Source organism: Cucumis melo, chromosome 9 (assembly GCF_025177605.1).
Source record: "Cucumis melo cultivar AY chromosome 9, USDA_Cmelo_AY_1.0, whole genome shotgun sequence".
Taxonomy (NCBI): Eukaryota; Viridiplantae; Streptophyta; class Magnoliopsida; order Cucurbitales; family Cucurbitaceae; genus Cucumis; species Cucumis melo.
This window is the reverse complement of record NC_066865.1, coordinates 21,771,761-21,786,381: the sequence shown is the minus strand read 5'-3', so window position 1 is coordinate 21,786,381 and position 14,621 is coordinate 21,771,761. Positions and strand designations below refer to the sequence as shown.

Below are 14,621 nucleotides of genomic sequence, written 5' to 3'. Positions count from 1 at the left end.
CAAGAAGTTGGCTTGACCGTCATTGTATGTTTGTTATTGTAGGCCTCCTTTCTCTCTCAAATTTTATGATACATTTTTGCCATGAGAAGCTTAAATTTGTCTTTGTAGTTCATGAGTTCTTTGCATTATAATTAGTGAATATTTTTCATCATTTGTCAAGTCCAAATTTATTATAATATTTTTATGAAAATTTTTATATAATAAATATAAAATTTATTATAATATTTTTATGAAAATTTTTATATAATTTGAATTTCATTTTATTTGTTGTTTTAAAAAAATAGTTATTACAAAAAATGAATCAATTAAATTACTATATATATTACATTTTTCAAAAATGGTTAAGAAGTAACGAAGTTTTAGGAAAGCTTAATCGGAAAGCTTAATGGGAAAGCTAAGTATTTATACGTTTGTTGAAATTTATAAGTGATTTTGACAAATAAACAAGGTTGATTTTGATAGTGATAATTAGAAAATTGATTTTCTTTCCAATATATTTGATTTTTTTAAAAAAATGTGTTTGTTAAAAGTAATGTAAAAAATAGGGTAGAAGACAAATTTGAGCGAAGTCATGTATCCCGTATACGACTTTGTTTGGAAGTCGTCCGTCCATGTGTGGACCTCACATCTTCTTCTTTTTTATATTAAATATTCAAATCTCCAAATTCCAATTTTACACAATATAATTTTTATTAAATATTTTTCCAAATTCCAAATTTTAATTTTCAAAAATATATTTCCTTATTAAATATCTTTCCAAAATTTAAAAATAAATTCTCAAAATTTTTTAAAATATATATATATATTAACAAAAATTGTTATTAAATATTTAAATCTCCAAAATTTTAATTTTCAAAAATAACTTTTCTTATTAAATATATTTCCAAATTTCAATTTTCAAAAATATCTTTCCAAATTAGATATCTTATTAAATATGTTATTAAAAAATATAATATCTAATTATAGAATTATTTTCGTTGTACTTTTTTCATTTTGATTATAAAAAAGTTAGATATCTTGTTAATATCGGTGGATTGCAAATATTTGTTTAATATATTTTTTAATAACATATTTTATTAATATATATCCCTTTTAAATGAATAGGAGATTAAAATTTGGAATTTGAAAAAATACTTTTAGATATTGAAATTTGAAATTTGGAAAGGTATCTTTTAAAATTGAAAATTGAAATTTGGAAATATATTTAATAAGGAAATATATTTTTGAAAATTGGGATGTGGAGATTTGAATATTTAATTACATATATATTAAATAGCTTTAAAAAGAAGAAAGTGTGGGGTCCACGACTTTAGACTTCCAAGCAAAGTCGTAACGACTTCGTTCAAATTATTCTATTTTTGTCAATAGTTTGTGTTCTACCTATTTCTTATATTACTTTTAAAAAAATACATTATTTAAAAAAGAGACTCATATTTAACAAAAAAAAAAAAAAAAAAAAAAAAAGTGATTGTACAACACTATCAAATTACCAAAATGGGTATTTGAAAAATTATATAAAACATTATGGTGATGCTATTTAATCATCTTTCCACGAAAGGTAATGCTTCAAAAATCAAAATGATATGTTTTACCAAACTTGTTAATATATAATATAAACCTATCACACAATAAACGAAGAAAATGGATGAAACTTTAGCCATCACATCTAAATTTAATTTAAAGTTAATAATTAAGCTATAATAATAAAGATAGAAGTATATCATTAACTTTTTATATAAAGAAAATTTGTAGGCAGAGAAATTTAATGGAAATAAAAATAAGAAGTTGAATAATAAAATAAATAATTGAGTGAAATGAATTTTTGTTTTTGGTGATTAGTTTTTACCCTAAATTATTCATGAAAATATCGATCAATATGATCTAAAATATATTTTAAAAAATAGCTATCGAATGAAAACTAAAGTCTATTTTTTTCGACTAAATAATTAAGTCTTTTGATGGCCATTATTTCATAGATTCATTTTCTTTGTCAATGTTCTATCATTCACAATCTCATTTCATCTTTTCACATTTACTTTTTTGAAAAACAATATTGAAGACTCATTCAGTTGACTTTGACTGAACCAAGAAATAAAAAATAGAAAGGTAGATAATTGAAAATTTTAAATGTTTAAAATTATAGATACTTGAAATTACAAATGTCTTAGCATTTTCATTAACTACTTATGTAAGAATTTATATATATTTCTGTAAATATATAAAATTAGTTAAATAAATGTGTTTATTTGGTAAGATTTCTAATCTTAAATTTATAAATGGTTCAAAGAATTAATTTAATATAATTTGAACTTAATACTTCTTACCACGTTAAAATTGTTTTTTAATTAATACAATTTATATTATTTTATCAACAAAATAATAATTATAATAAATATTTTGTTTAAATTTAAATTGGAGTATCTTTGCCAAAAGAATCAAAACAACTACGAGTGGTACTAAAGCACGGTACAGAACTTGATATTTTGAATTAAACCGTTTGGCCAAAATTGAGGAAGAAAAAGTTGCACTTAGAGAAACTCATTTGATTATAAATGAAGGCCAACTTTTCACCGAATTCATACATTACTACTCACTCAGTACTCCAAATATTTCCTTTGCAAAATGAGGAAATTAGTTTCTAACAAAAGTTCAGTGGTTGTATTATTGTGTGTGCAGTTATGGATGATACTGCTTCTTCTGCAGCTCCAGTTTTGTTTGTCCATAGCAGCAGCAGCTTGCATCCAAAAGGAGCGTGAAGCTCTTCTTCAATTCAAGAATAGTTTCTATAAAGATCCTTCTCATCGCTTGGCTTCGTGGAATAATGGAACTGATTGCTGTAATTGGAAAGGAGTGGGTTGCAATCAAATTACTGGACATGTTACTATCATTGATCTTCGATTGGATATTGATCAGGTCGGCTTCCGCATAGCACCTTTATATAGCAATAATTCCATTCATTCTAGTTTTCTTGAGTTGAAATACTTAAATTATTTGGATTTGAGTGGGAACGACTTCAACTATACTCAAATCCCCAACTTTTTAGGTTCGATGGTTGAATTAACATATCTTAATCTTTCTCGTACATTCTTTTCGAACAAAATTTCTCCTCATTTAGGAAATCTTACTAAATTGGAGACTCTTGATATATCATTTAATTTGCTAGAAACTAATGGTGATGTTGAATGGATACCTCATCTTTCATCCTTAAAGTTCCTTTCCTTGAGAGGGATGGACTTTTCCAACACTTCAAGTTTGATGCAAGTCCTAAATTATCTTCCTTTGTTGGTGTCTTTGAGATTGAATTATTGTAACCTTCAAAACATCCATTTCTCTTCAAGTTCTTGGTTGAATTATTCATCATTTCTTTCTAGAATTCAACTTCTAGACTTATCTTCCAATAAGTTAAATGGTCAAATTCCTAAGGCTTTTCAGAATATGACTTCTTTGAAATATCTAGACCTTTCAAATAATCAGTTCAATTCTATTTTTGAAGGTGGAATTTCTACCTTCATTAAAAATAATTTTGGCCTAAAAGTACTTGATTTATCGTTTAACATTAATCTTGGTGGAGATGTGTTTGGAAGTCGTTATGGGAATCAATCTACGGGTTGCAATCTTCAAGTGCTTAACTTAGGATATACATCTTTTAAAACCAAAATTCCTGATTGGTTGGGGAAGTTCAAAAACATGAAGTCACTTGATCTTGAAGATAGTCAGATTTATGGTCCAATTCCGGCTTCACTTGGAAATTTATCAAGCCTTGAATATTTAGATCTATCGAGGAATGCTTTAACTGGAACAATTCCAACCGCATTTGGAAGATTATTGAACTTGAGAAAATTATATCTACAAGAAAATGGACTAATGGAGGTGGGCCACGAATGTTTTGCCCAACTTGAGAAGTTGGAGGAATTAGACATATCAAGAAACTTGCTCAAAGGCATTCTTACAGAATTTCATTTTGCCAATCTCTATCAGTTGCATATCTTAAGTATTGGCTACAATGAGCTTCTTCAATTGGACATGAAATCTAATTGGAATCCTCCCTTTCAATTACAAGTCTTTGATGCTTCATCATGTATCGGTTGTGTTAGGAGTGAGTTTCCTCAATGGCTTCAGACCCAAAAAAGATTGGTTGAATTATGGTTATCCAACACAAGTCTCTCAATTAGTTGCATACCAACATGGTTTCAACCACAGAATCTCACCGATTTGGATCTCTCGCACAACAAAATGGCAGGACCATTTTTTACTACCATTGTCAATCAAATGCCCAATTTGAGACGGTTGTTTCTCAATGATAATCTTATCAATGATTCTTTATTATCTCCACTCTGTCAATTGAAGAATTTGGACACTTTGGATCTTTCAAACAATTGGCTATCTGGAATCGTTCAAGGTTGTTTGTTGACTTCAAATTTGTTTGCTTTGGATTTATCATCTAACAACTTTTCAGGGACCTTTCCTTATTCACATGGAAATGATCTTTCTCGTATTGAAGTACTATATTTGAGAAACAATAATTTTGAGGGATCCATGCCAATTATATTGAAAAAATCCAAATTTTTGGAAACTTTAGATCTTAAGGGAAACAAATTCTCTGGAAACATACCCACATGGATAGGGGATAAACTTGAACGTTTGAAAATTCTAATACTGCGAAGTAATTTGTTCAATGGTACTATTCCTTCAAGCATATGCAATCTTACTGACTTGCAAATTTTGGATCTAGCGCACAACCAATTTGATGGAATTGTCCCGTCAAAGCTCAGTAATTTCAACGTAATGACAAGAAAAGATACTGATGGATTCCCTGCTATTTGTAGGAATGGTAATCTCGACCATGGAGTAGTATGCATTGATGGTGGAAAATATATGGTACAATCAATCAAATCAAGTTATTTCAATTACTCCATGATACGTTTAACGTTAATGGTGAGTATAGATCTATCCAATAACTCTCTAGTAGGTTTCATACCAAGTGAGATAACAAAGCTTAAAAGGTTGATTGGATTGAATTTGTCCCACAACAATATTATCGGGATAGTTCCTGCTGAAATTGGAGAAATGGAGTCATTAGAATCACTTGACCTATCTTTCAATCAGCTTTCTGGGCCAATTCCTCTTAGCTTATCAAAATTAAATTCATTAGGCACGTTGAAGTTGTCCCACAACAATTTCTCAGGCAACATTCCTCGAGAGGGTCATCTCTCCACATTCAATGAAGCTTCAAGTTTTGACAATAATTCATATCTTTGTGGGGATCCACTTCCAATAAAATGTGTGATTGAAAATTCATCTGAACTGCCGTTCAATAAAATTGACAACCAAGACCAAGACGAAGATAAATGGGAGAAGTGGTTGCTTTACATTTCGATAATTGTTGGATTTATAGTTGGATTTTGGGGAGCAGTTGGAAGTTTAATATTGAAGAAGAGTTGGAGATATGCTTATTTCAAGTATGGAGAGGAGGCTTATTTCAAGGTTCATGCAACAATCTGGAGGAGCATAGAAATGCTTAAAGGAATGTGCATTAGCAAACGAATTTGGTAATAAAAAAAAAAATCAATCTTGCACTTCATAAATTATGAATTCTTAGTTTCTCTTGTCAATGTATCATTTGAACATATATTGGTAGCTAAGGAAGAAGTAGTAAAGTTTCTATTCTATTGTAGAATGAATGCTACTTCATAAATTTTAGCTATTTCATGGATAAAACTTATATATATAGCACTGTAACAATTTGCGCACCCATAACTTATACATATCCTTGAAGGTAATTAGCATTATAAAAATGATTTTTTTTATATAAAAACAACTTTTATTGAAGAAAAAGAATGTTACCAACGAAATAATTACAAAAGGTATTAAAATCGAAGTCCAAAGAGAAACATAAAATCTAATCAAAAGATCAAACCTGACTATGATGCATTTCTCTATTACAAAACCCCCGTTCGTTCCTGTCCCACAAACACACTCCTACAAGCCATAAGAAAGCCCTCTCTGAAAGGCAAATGGAGAAGAAACCCTTGACCGTCACATGAAAACTAGATGGCCAAGATAAGCATTTATATTAAATGGAGACTATATAGTCTATGAAGCTTTCACAATTATACAGCCAAGATAAGCATTTATGCCTAAATTAACACGCCCCTGTTATCGCATCCTTCCCGATCCATTTCTTACGACTCCAAAAGTTCAAATTCATATTAAATTTTACTGGAAAGAAAGGGGGGAAATCAGAGAAAAAAAGAAAACAAAGTAGGATTGACTCGAGATTCGAAAGAAATCATTCCTTACAACGAATTATAATTTAACTATCAACCTTGACATGAGATTCAATGATCCATTATTAAAAACTTGAAAAATCTTGCTAGAAGCTATCGTCATAACATTTGGATTAAAGTTCAAGTCGACACGAAATAAAGCTACTTATATACCGTACAAAATGGTAAAAAACTTACAATTTTCTCTCTTCAAAGGAGTGAAGTCCTCCATGTGCAAAGTTCAAACGTGTATATCTACATAGTTACAAAGTTGACTATGCAAAACTAAGGTCTAGTCGAAGGGATCAATTCGTGGGTCGTGTTCACTAGCCATTGCCATACCAGTACAAAGACACGTAGGGCACATAACCTACAAAACAGAATTTGGAGTTAAAGAGGTAGCTTCTCCTTTTTCCTTCTATGAGATTCATTGATCTAAATTAAATACAAGGGTGAAAGTCCCTCAATACAACAAAACTTTTAGGCCAAATTAACTTGGCAATTGAAATTTTGAAAGATAATAGGTTACCAATTGCATAGTACTCGATGAGGGGGCAACAAAACATATTTATTGATATTTCAACGTATTTCAACGTATTTCAACATATTTAAATAAGAAACGTGTTTTTAAAATTCTGAAGGAAAATTGAAAATGGAAAAGAAAAATTCAAAAAAATTGTTTTTCAAAAAAAAAAAAAAAAAAAACAGAATCAGTTACCAAACATATATGATTCGTCTTTAATAAATATAAACAAAAAAACATAATTTAAAAAACAAAAACAAAAAATTGAAACAGCTACCAAATGGAACCGTAGCTTTCAAAAAGTTGTTTTTGTTTTGTGTATTTAAGAAAGATGCATTTTATTGTAAAACATGAAAAGAAAATAGACTTAATTTTCAAAAATAAAAATAAAAAACTAAATGGTTATCTAACCGAATCTTTAGCCTTTTTTAACTTTTTATATATTTAAAAGTATTGTGGCTTAAATGTGTTAACTAACACCTCACAGATAGCGAGAGTAATAATGGTAGTTCAAGAAATCATACCTTTCCTGAACCCGAACAATTTTGGCATCTTTCAGTCTTAGGTAGCGATAGAGGCTGATGTTCACCATTTAAAGTCGATACTGGCTCAATCAGCACAAGAGCTCCTGTGTTTGAACAGCGAGCACATGCCAAGTATCCTAGTCCAACAACAAATTTACATTTCAAAGATTTGAGGTTGAAACTCAAAGATTGAGGATGGAATTTCAACAAAAACCATTATCGACAGAATGTCTTTTGAGTCAAGTTAGCAACCCAATTTCTATACTAAATTCAGTGCCATAACCATACCAGTGCCAAGACAGTATTTGCATCTTTTATGCTCTTGTTGCTTTACATTGTTTACTTCAACAACCATAAGGGCTGAAATCACCCCGACTGCTCCTCCCGAAAAAGATGCCACAATCGGATCAACTTGACTGCAATTTTTCACATGAAAACATGTCAATAATAGACATACGAATTTAACTAGCATGAAGACTCTCAATTGAGAATTAATGCCAATTATATAAATCCGAAGTTGGCACTCTTGCAAATATTAGATTGTTTGAGTATGCATGCTGCGCTAAGTTTACTGCACATAAACTGCATTATCAACATATACAATGTAGAAGTAATTGATCCATATTTAGCTATATTTAATTTGAAGCACTGGACAAAGCCAAAACTTCTAACTCTTGATCCTGCGTTTTGTCTCATCAATTTTAAGGTCTAGAGGATCAAACAACAGAAGAACCATATACCATATGAATATTTGTAATTAAAAATTTCCCTCGATAAGTAGAAGCAATTAATTGTGTATTTGTATTACATTCTCAAGTGTTTAATTTAAAAATAAGTTATTTTGAAAAAATTTAAAGTGCTTAGAAGCTACTCAAAATAGTTTTTAAGTGTATTTTAAACAATTTTCACAAAAATGAGTTTCTTGAAAAACATTTTTTTCTTAAATCAATCTAAAAGAACCCTAAAATGTTCTTCCTATCGAAAATAAATCAACCAGTTCACAGAGAGAGTATTAGCTCACCTTAGCTGCATTGGGAGATGCACACTACGAATAAAATCTTCATATGATGTACCTCCCAGTCCCAGCTTCAGCTCAAGCTTAAATGTAAGAGAGAAAAGGAGGAAACATTAGTTAGTTCTAAATTTGAATAGAACTAACAAGATGTAATTTTAGACTGCTTACTGGCCTAATGGAAGATGATTAATGAAATGTGATACAAAACTGGTAAGATTTTCATTAAACGTTAGAAAATCCCAGAGGCTCTAAATGATGCAAAGAGAAGACTAATTACCGTGGGTGCTAATAGACCTCCAAATAGTATTATGCCAGCAATAAGAGAATAGCATGTAACATAGTACAGCTTCAGGTTCTCTGAACTCTGCAAGTAAAGTAGCATGTTCAGACAATATTGCTAACCAAAAAATCAGAAGATTTTTTTTTTTTTTTTTTTTTTTTGAGTACTTATTTGCATTGGAACAGACATCATAAATCGAAGACAAATCAATTAATAATACGGAGGAAGAAACTACCAGCGGGGGTAAGAATGGAATGAATGATGGAAAATTGGGTAATTCATTCTCTCGCTCTTCCTTTGAAATTCCAAGTTCAGCATTTTTTATTCTCTGTTGTATCCTCAGCCGACGAACCTACATAGATTGGAACATTTCCATACAATATGAAAGGGAAGGAAGACCAACATATTTCGATTTCAAACATTATAATGAAAATGCGCAGCATCAGAACTTTTCTCCAAAATTTATGTCACATAGCAGTTTTTCCCGATAATATGCCATACTAAATAAAGTAGATATCAATTCAAATAAACTGGGTAAAATTTATGCCTGGAAGAATTCAAGTGGGCAATATCTTCAGTTAGACAACTCAACTAGGATCTTTTATGCTAACAAATACAGATGATTATCTACATGTAAAAGATCTCTAAGATCCCAAGAACAAAAATTAAGAGCAAAATAAATGATGGGTAATTCTATTTTATCTACTACAAAACAATTATAACAATTCTTTGCTTCCACTTCCAAAAGGAATCTAGCTAAAAGATTCAATCTCATGAAAAAGCAGAGCATTAGCCCTAGACTAAAAGAACTTGAACTATTCAGTCAGGTAAAATTTGATCATTTAATTGGTGCTTCAAGTTACACTCACATGTGATTTGAATGCTTATCAGGAGGCAAGAGGTACTAAACTTTGCCTCTTCGAATTGTTCATCTTTTATCTCCAAGAGGCATGTGGTTTCAAAACCTTGGATTTTATTTCGCAAAAGTGCTCTCCCTTCTCTCCCCCAGCACACTACCCTCCCTCGCCCCCACCAAAGCCCTTGGGTGGACCGGTGGTGTGATACCCAAGTGCTAGCAAAAATAATTCCAATGATTTATGTCATTTCCTCAAAATAAAATTAAAAATAAATAATAAAGGAAAGAAAAAAGTGATTCCTGAGTGCTGAATGAGTTGAACCAATCTTGGGACTTTTGTTTTAGAATAAACTTCTCGACAGAGAGTTCATATTTGTCTCTTTTTTTCTCAATAAAAAATGATTTCAGTTAAATAAAATCAAGGGGAAACCTCAGAACACCTATAGATGATTACAAAAGAGATAGTAAATCGGTAACTAAGAAAGATGGACTATAATGTTTCAATTTGCTTTGGTCATTTCCGTAATTTGATTGTTTCTACTTCTTTGTATTGGTGTGCAAATAAACACTCTTTTAAGCTTTTAAGTCTTTCTTATCTTGCCTCTCGGCATCTTTTCATGTAATCATCTTTAGGTGCCCGAGCCAGGGCCAAGGCCCTTGTTCCATAAATCAATGAAATGTTTCTATTCCAAAAAAAAACAATAATAATAATAATAATAATAATAATAATAATAATTTTTAAAATGATCCTGAATTTTGCACCAACAAAAAGCAATAAATAGAACTGAATCCAAGAATCAGTCAAGGTAGAAAAGGAGTAACAAAAAACAAACATTCCTCTCGCCTCATAAGATCCAAAAGGATGCACGCAGCTGAGCCAACCAAATTATCCTTTTATTACCACCAAAATGATGAAAGAAGATCAAAATAGTAATAGGAAGCGACAAAGACCAACCAAAATCCTTGATAGTCCAACATTTTGAATGAATGGAACCAACGTACTTTTAAAGATAGAGATACTGAATTCACACAATTCTTTGACCATCTTAAATAGACTTCTCTATCTTGGTGTAAATTCACAAGTTTTTTTTTTTTTTTATTACAACCTTTCTTCTCCCATTGCACATTGCATGTAATCAGATGGCTTTTTTCCCTTCTGTAATTCCATATTATCAATGAAATAATGATTGTCTGTTTCTCACTAAAAAAAAGATGGTCCAAAATTTTGATGCAAAAGGGCAATGAATAAACAAATGGGCTGGTGACTCAAAGTGATGGAAGCATATGAGACCCCAAGATGAAGAGAGATACATATAAGGCATTTGACTGAACGCACTTCACAGTATTGATTGCTTCCGAACTAAATTCCCAAAAAAAAACTTTTATCTTCTTTGGATAAAAATCCTTCCAGATAACATAGAGGAGTCAAGGGGCCATATCCATGAATCAGGAGAAGAACGAAATCTGACAGAAGACAAGCGATGAGTTAAAGAAGCCCATTCAGTAATCTTCAAATCATTAAGTTGGGAAGAAGATGCAAACCCCCAAGCATTAGATGATGAAATCCAAACATCGGCTACAGTCTCCTCTAGATGAAGTGCAAGACAAAAAAAAAAAACAGTAGAAATAGCACCACAACTAAGCAAAGAGTCCGTTCAAAAAGAAATGGAAGAGTCAACAAAGACATCAGGCATACAACCAGCAACTAAAGCAGAAATCCTATATCATCTAGATAGAGAGTTGGGTAGTGTTGCCGCCCTTTATGCAGCTTCTTAATTCTGGGGAGCTTAACCCCCCCCCCCCCCCCCCAAAAAAAAAAGTGAGGGTTTTCCTCTCGGCATAAATACTCATGAAAAGCTTCAAAGGAGGTTCGATGTTGGTCCCTATCACCCTCTTGCTCTCTCAGTTTTAAGGAGGAAGACTGATGAGACCACTAGTTTCTTCATTGTGATCTTGCTGTCAAAGGGTGGACCAGCGTATTCAAAATTTATAGGGTGACCGGCTATATGGCTTAAAAGATTGATGATTGGCTGCTTGAAGGGTTTGCTGGTTATGGCTTCGATGGCAGATGGAATATTGAGAGATGTACTACCCCTTTTGTTCTTTGGTGCCTTTGGAAAGAAAAGAATAGTAGGTTGTTCGAAGATAAGTGAGCTTCCTTTGAACATTTTTGAGCTTTTTTTCACCATACAACCTCCTGATGGTGTACAAATTACACCAACGTTTTTTGAAATTACAGTCTTTTAATGATTGTTAACAATTGGAAGACTCTTCTTCATTAGCTCCTGGAGGGGTCTTCTCAACTCCTTGCCCTTTTTTAGATAAGAACAATTCATCGAATAAACAAAATAAAGGGGAGACTCCAAAACACCTATAGGCGATTACAATTTACAAGAGAGATTCAAATGTTTAAATGGTTGCTTAAATCCCCACCAATATAATGCAGTAGAAAGAACCAAATCCATAAATTGAATAAAGCTGGAAGAATGATCTCTAAAAGATGTTTGTTGTGCTCGCCCCTCAAAGTCTAGAAAAATGCACGTAAGAAAGCTAGCCGAAGGGTCTTCTTAGTATCATGGAAAGGATGCCAACCATTAAAGATGAAAGATTATCAAACATATTATGAGAGAAAACCACCGACCAACCAAAAGCTTGCATCAAGATATGCCAAAAGCGCAAAGCAAAAGAATAATGCAAAAAAGATGAGCAGCAGATTCTGAATGATTCTGATACATGAGTCATGTGACACCAAAATGAAGAGAGTCATATACTGCATTCGACATTAGAGACAATCAGCAGTATTAATAGCACCAAGGCTTAGTTCCCATAAGAATTTTTTTTTTTTCTTTATAAAATGATCCATCCAAATAGCTGAATAAACATCCTTGACATGGGGATCAACAAAACCCATCAAGTCACCATGAGAGATTTGATAGAGAACGATGAAGAAGGATCAATAGCCCAAATCCAAGTGTCTGACACATATTTATCACTCTCATCACAGAAAAATAATGCTAATACTTGGCAGTGGTCCCCCCAAATGACGGCTTTGGCTGGGTAAGGATTTTTCAAGGTAACGAAATCTTGGACACATCTAAAAACTTAAAATTTCATATGCGCGAATAATCAATCAGTTCATGAGAATAGTCCGTACTACTACGCAAAATGTCCACTAAGTCTCACCTCTTCCATATGCAAGAAAATTTTGTTTCGACGACTTCGAATGTTCTCCTGAATTTCTTGCAGTTCCATTTTTGCAAAATCTTGTACTGTTTCCGGTCCCTCTATGATACAAAAACTGCATAAAATCATGTTAAGTTAACATTTAATTTACAGATAAATTATTCCTAATTGTCACATGAAGAAAACCAAGGAGATGGCCGACTTAATAAGCATAAAAAAGTTTGTAGGATAAGAACAGAACTTATGGTATTCGCAATATTGAACTGATAACAAATTCTTCAAATCATCACGACAAAAACGACCAATCAATCCAATCCAAACCTTCAACCATAACACGAGCATTTTCAAGTAGCAGTGCTCAAAAAGTAAAGAACACAAGAAACTATCCAGTCATTTTACAATTCCATCACGTAAATCAACATCAAACACAACAAACCAACATTCATTTCACTTCCTAGACGTTGCCTCAAAATGCTTCAACCACAACCAGATACAGAGGTACCAGAAGCAAGAATTCACCAACCTGGCTGAAGTTTTATCCGAAGGATCAGATTCAACAGACGGAGCAAAAGAAGAAGAAGAAGAAGAGTCAGTAGAATCCGAGGCCATGGATCGCCATCGCCACCTCGAGCTCAACTTCTGCCGTTCTTTACCAGAATTCAACCTGGAAGTGAAACAAGTGCTCCAACAGTAATCGATTCGGAAACTGTGAGGTCGAATCAGATGATTGATTGGATATGAAGCCACCAAAACTCGATCCATTGAAATGAAATCAAAAAACAAGAAAGCAAATTGTTCAACTTTTGTTGCGATTCTTATGAGTGTTTCGGCTTGAAAAGATTTCTGAGAAATCGAAGGACTGAGCTGAGCAAGCCTTGTGCGCCACGTAGAACAACAATGATATTTTCTCTTTATATATATTTCAAATGGGAAACAATAATGAGCAATTTATTTTCTTTTCCTTCAAAAATAAATAAAATAATTTTTGTGGCTATTAATATAATATTATTTATATTATATAGTTTTAAAGGATAAAATAAAAATTGCTATTTTTTCTCTTTTATATTTCTATTGAAATTTGTTTGTATTTTCATTTGTTAATTAATTAATAGTTAGTTGGGAATATTCTTTTTCTTTTATGTTAATTTCATAAGGTCGTGGTTTTTTTTTTTTTTATTATTATTTTGTTGCTTTCAATGTCTATTTCTCCTCTTCAATTTTGAAGATTTTTTTTTTATAGAAAATTAATTTATTTAAATTTCTTTTTGATAATGATTTGGTTTTTATGTCTTTGTTTCTTAAGAAAACAAATATTTAAATATATTAGTCCAATTTTGAGTGAACCGATTAAACCTAACCAAAACTAAAAGTAGATGGTAGGAGAAGAGGAGGGCTTGATTGACATCCAACTGATCAAAAACGAATCAAACGGTTTGAACTTCTCAAGGATAAAGTCGGTTGAAAATTTACTAATATCAACCATAGTATGTTCGGTGGCGATTTAATCTCTTGCTTACATACCCTTATTAAACACTGTTTTCAAAACCATCCGTTTTGTTTTTAGTTTTCATTACCTAATCTGGTTGGTAAAAACATTAATAGATAATAAAAGAATTGTAGATAAAAGTGATGTGTTTGTTTATAAACATAATTTCAAAATCCAATTAATTGTTTATCCATACTTTATTTCTTTCCTACTTTAATTTAGAGTTTAAGGGTTTAGAATCTTTTTTGTGCTTACCTTTAGAATTTGATTTTATTTGGTCTCTAAATTTCAAAACCGTACAATTTTGTTTTGCAGTTTTTATGTATTGTTCATTATAAGTGATATTTTACGAGCCATAATTAACATTAAGTGACTAAATATAACATTCATCCATTGATAGGGAAAGAAAAAAAAACAAAGACCAAGGATAACCAAGAATAATGGTACGATTGACAATGACTTGTTTAGCCAAACTATATGGCTCTTGA

At 31.6% G+C, this 14,621-nt stretch overlaps 2 protein-coding genes across 6 annotated transcripts; one reads left to right on the top strand and one right to left on the bottom strand.

The window, feature by feature from the left end:
• Nucleotides 1–2,682: 2,682 nt before the first annotated feature.
• On the top strand, nt 2,683–5,553 carry LOC103504704 (receptor-like protein EIX2). The gene has a single exon (XM_017048232.1). The coding sequence runs from the start codon at nt 2,683–2,685 to the stop codon at nt 5,551–5,553; it is 2,871 nt and encodes a 956-aa protein (XP_016903721.1).
• A 245-nt stretch (nt 5,554–5,798) lies between these two features.
• On the bottom strand, nt 5,799–13,563 carry OR (DnaJ-like cysteine-rich domain-containing protein). 5 transcript variants are annotated; one of them, XR_001761847.2, is made up of 9 exons: nt 13,171–13,544; nt 12,648–12,762; nt 8,844–8,960; nt 8,606–8,692; nt 8,335–8,411; nt 7,602–7,729; nt 7,314–7,450; nt 6,465–6,636; nt 5,799–6,219 (listed from the first exon to the last, which is right to left on the bottom strand). XR_001761847.2 is itself a non-coding variant. In XM_008469103.3 (8 exons), the coding sequence occupies exons 1-8, from the start codon at nt 13,407–13,409 to the stop codon at nt 6,559–6,561; spliced, it is 978 nt and encodes a 325-aa protein (XP_008467325.1). In that variant the 5' UTR covers nt 13,410–13,563; the 3' UTR covers nt 6,279–6,558. The 5 variants fall into 5 exon arrangements, 1 of the variants encoding a protein (XP_008467325.1); XR_001761846.2 differs by having other exon boundaries at nt 5,799–6,047; XR_001761848.2 differs by having other exon boundaries at nt 5,799–6,003.
• Nucleotides 13,564–14,621: the final 1,058 nt, after the last annotated feature.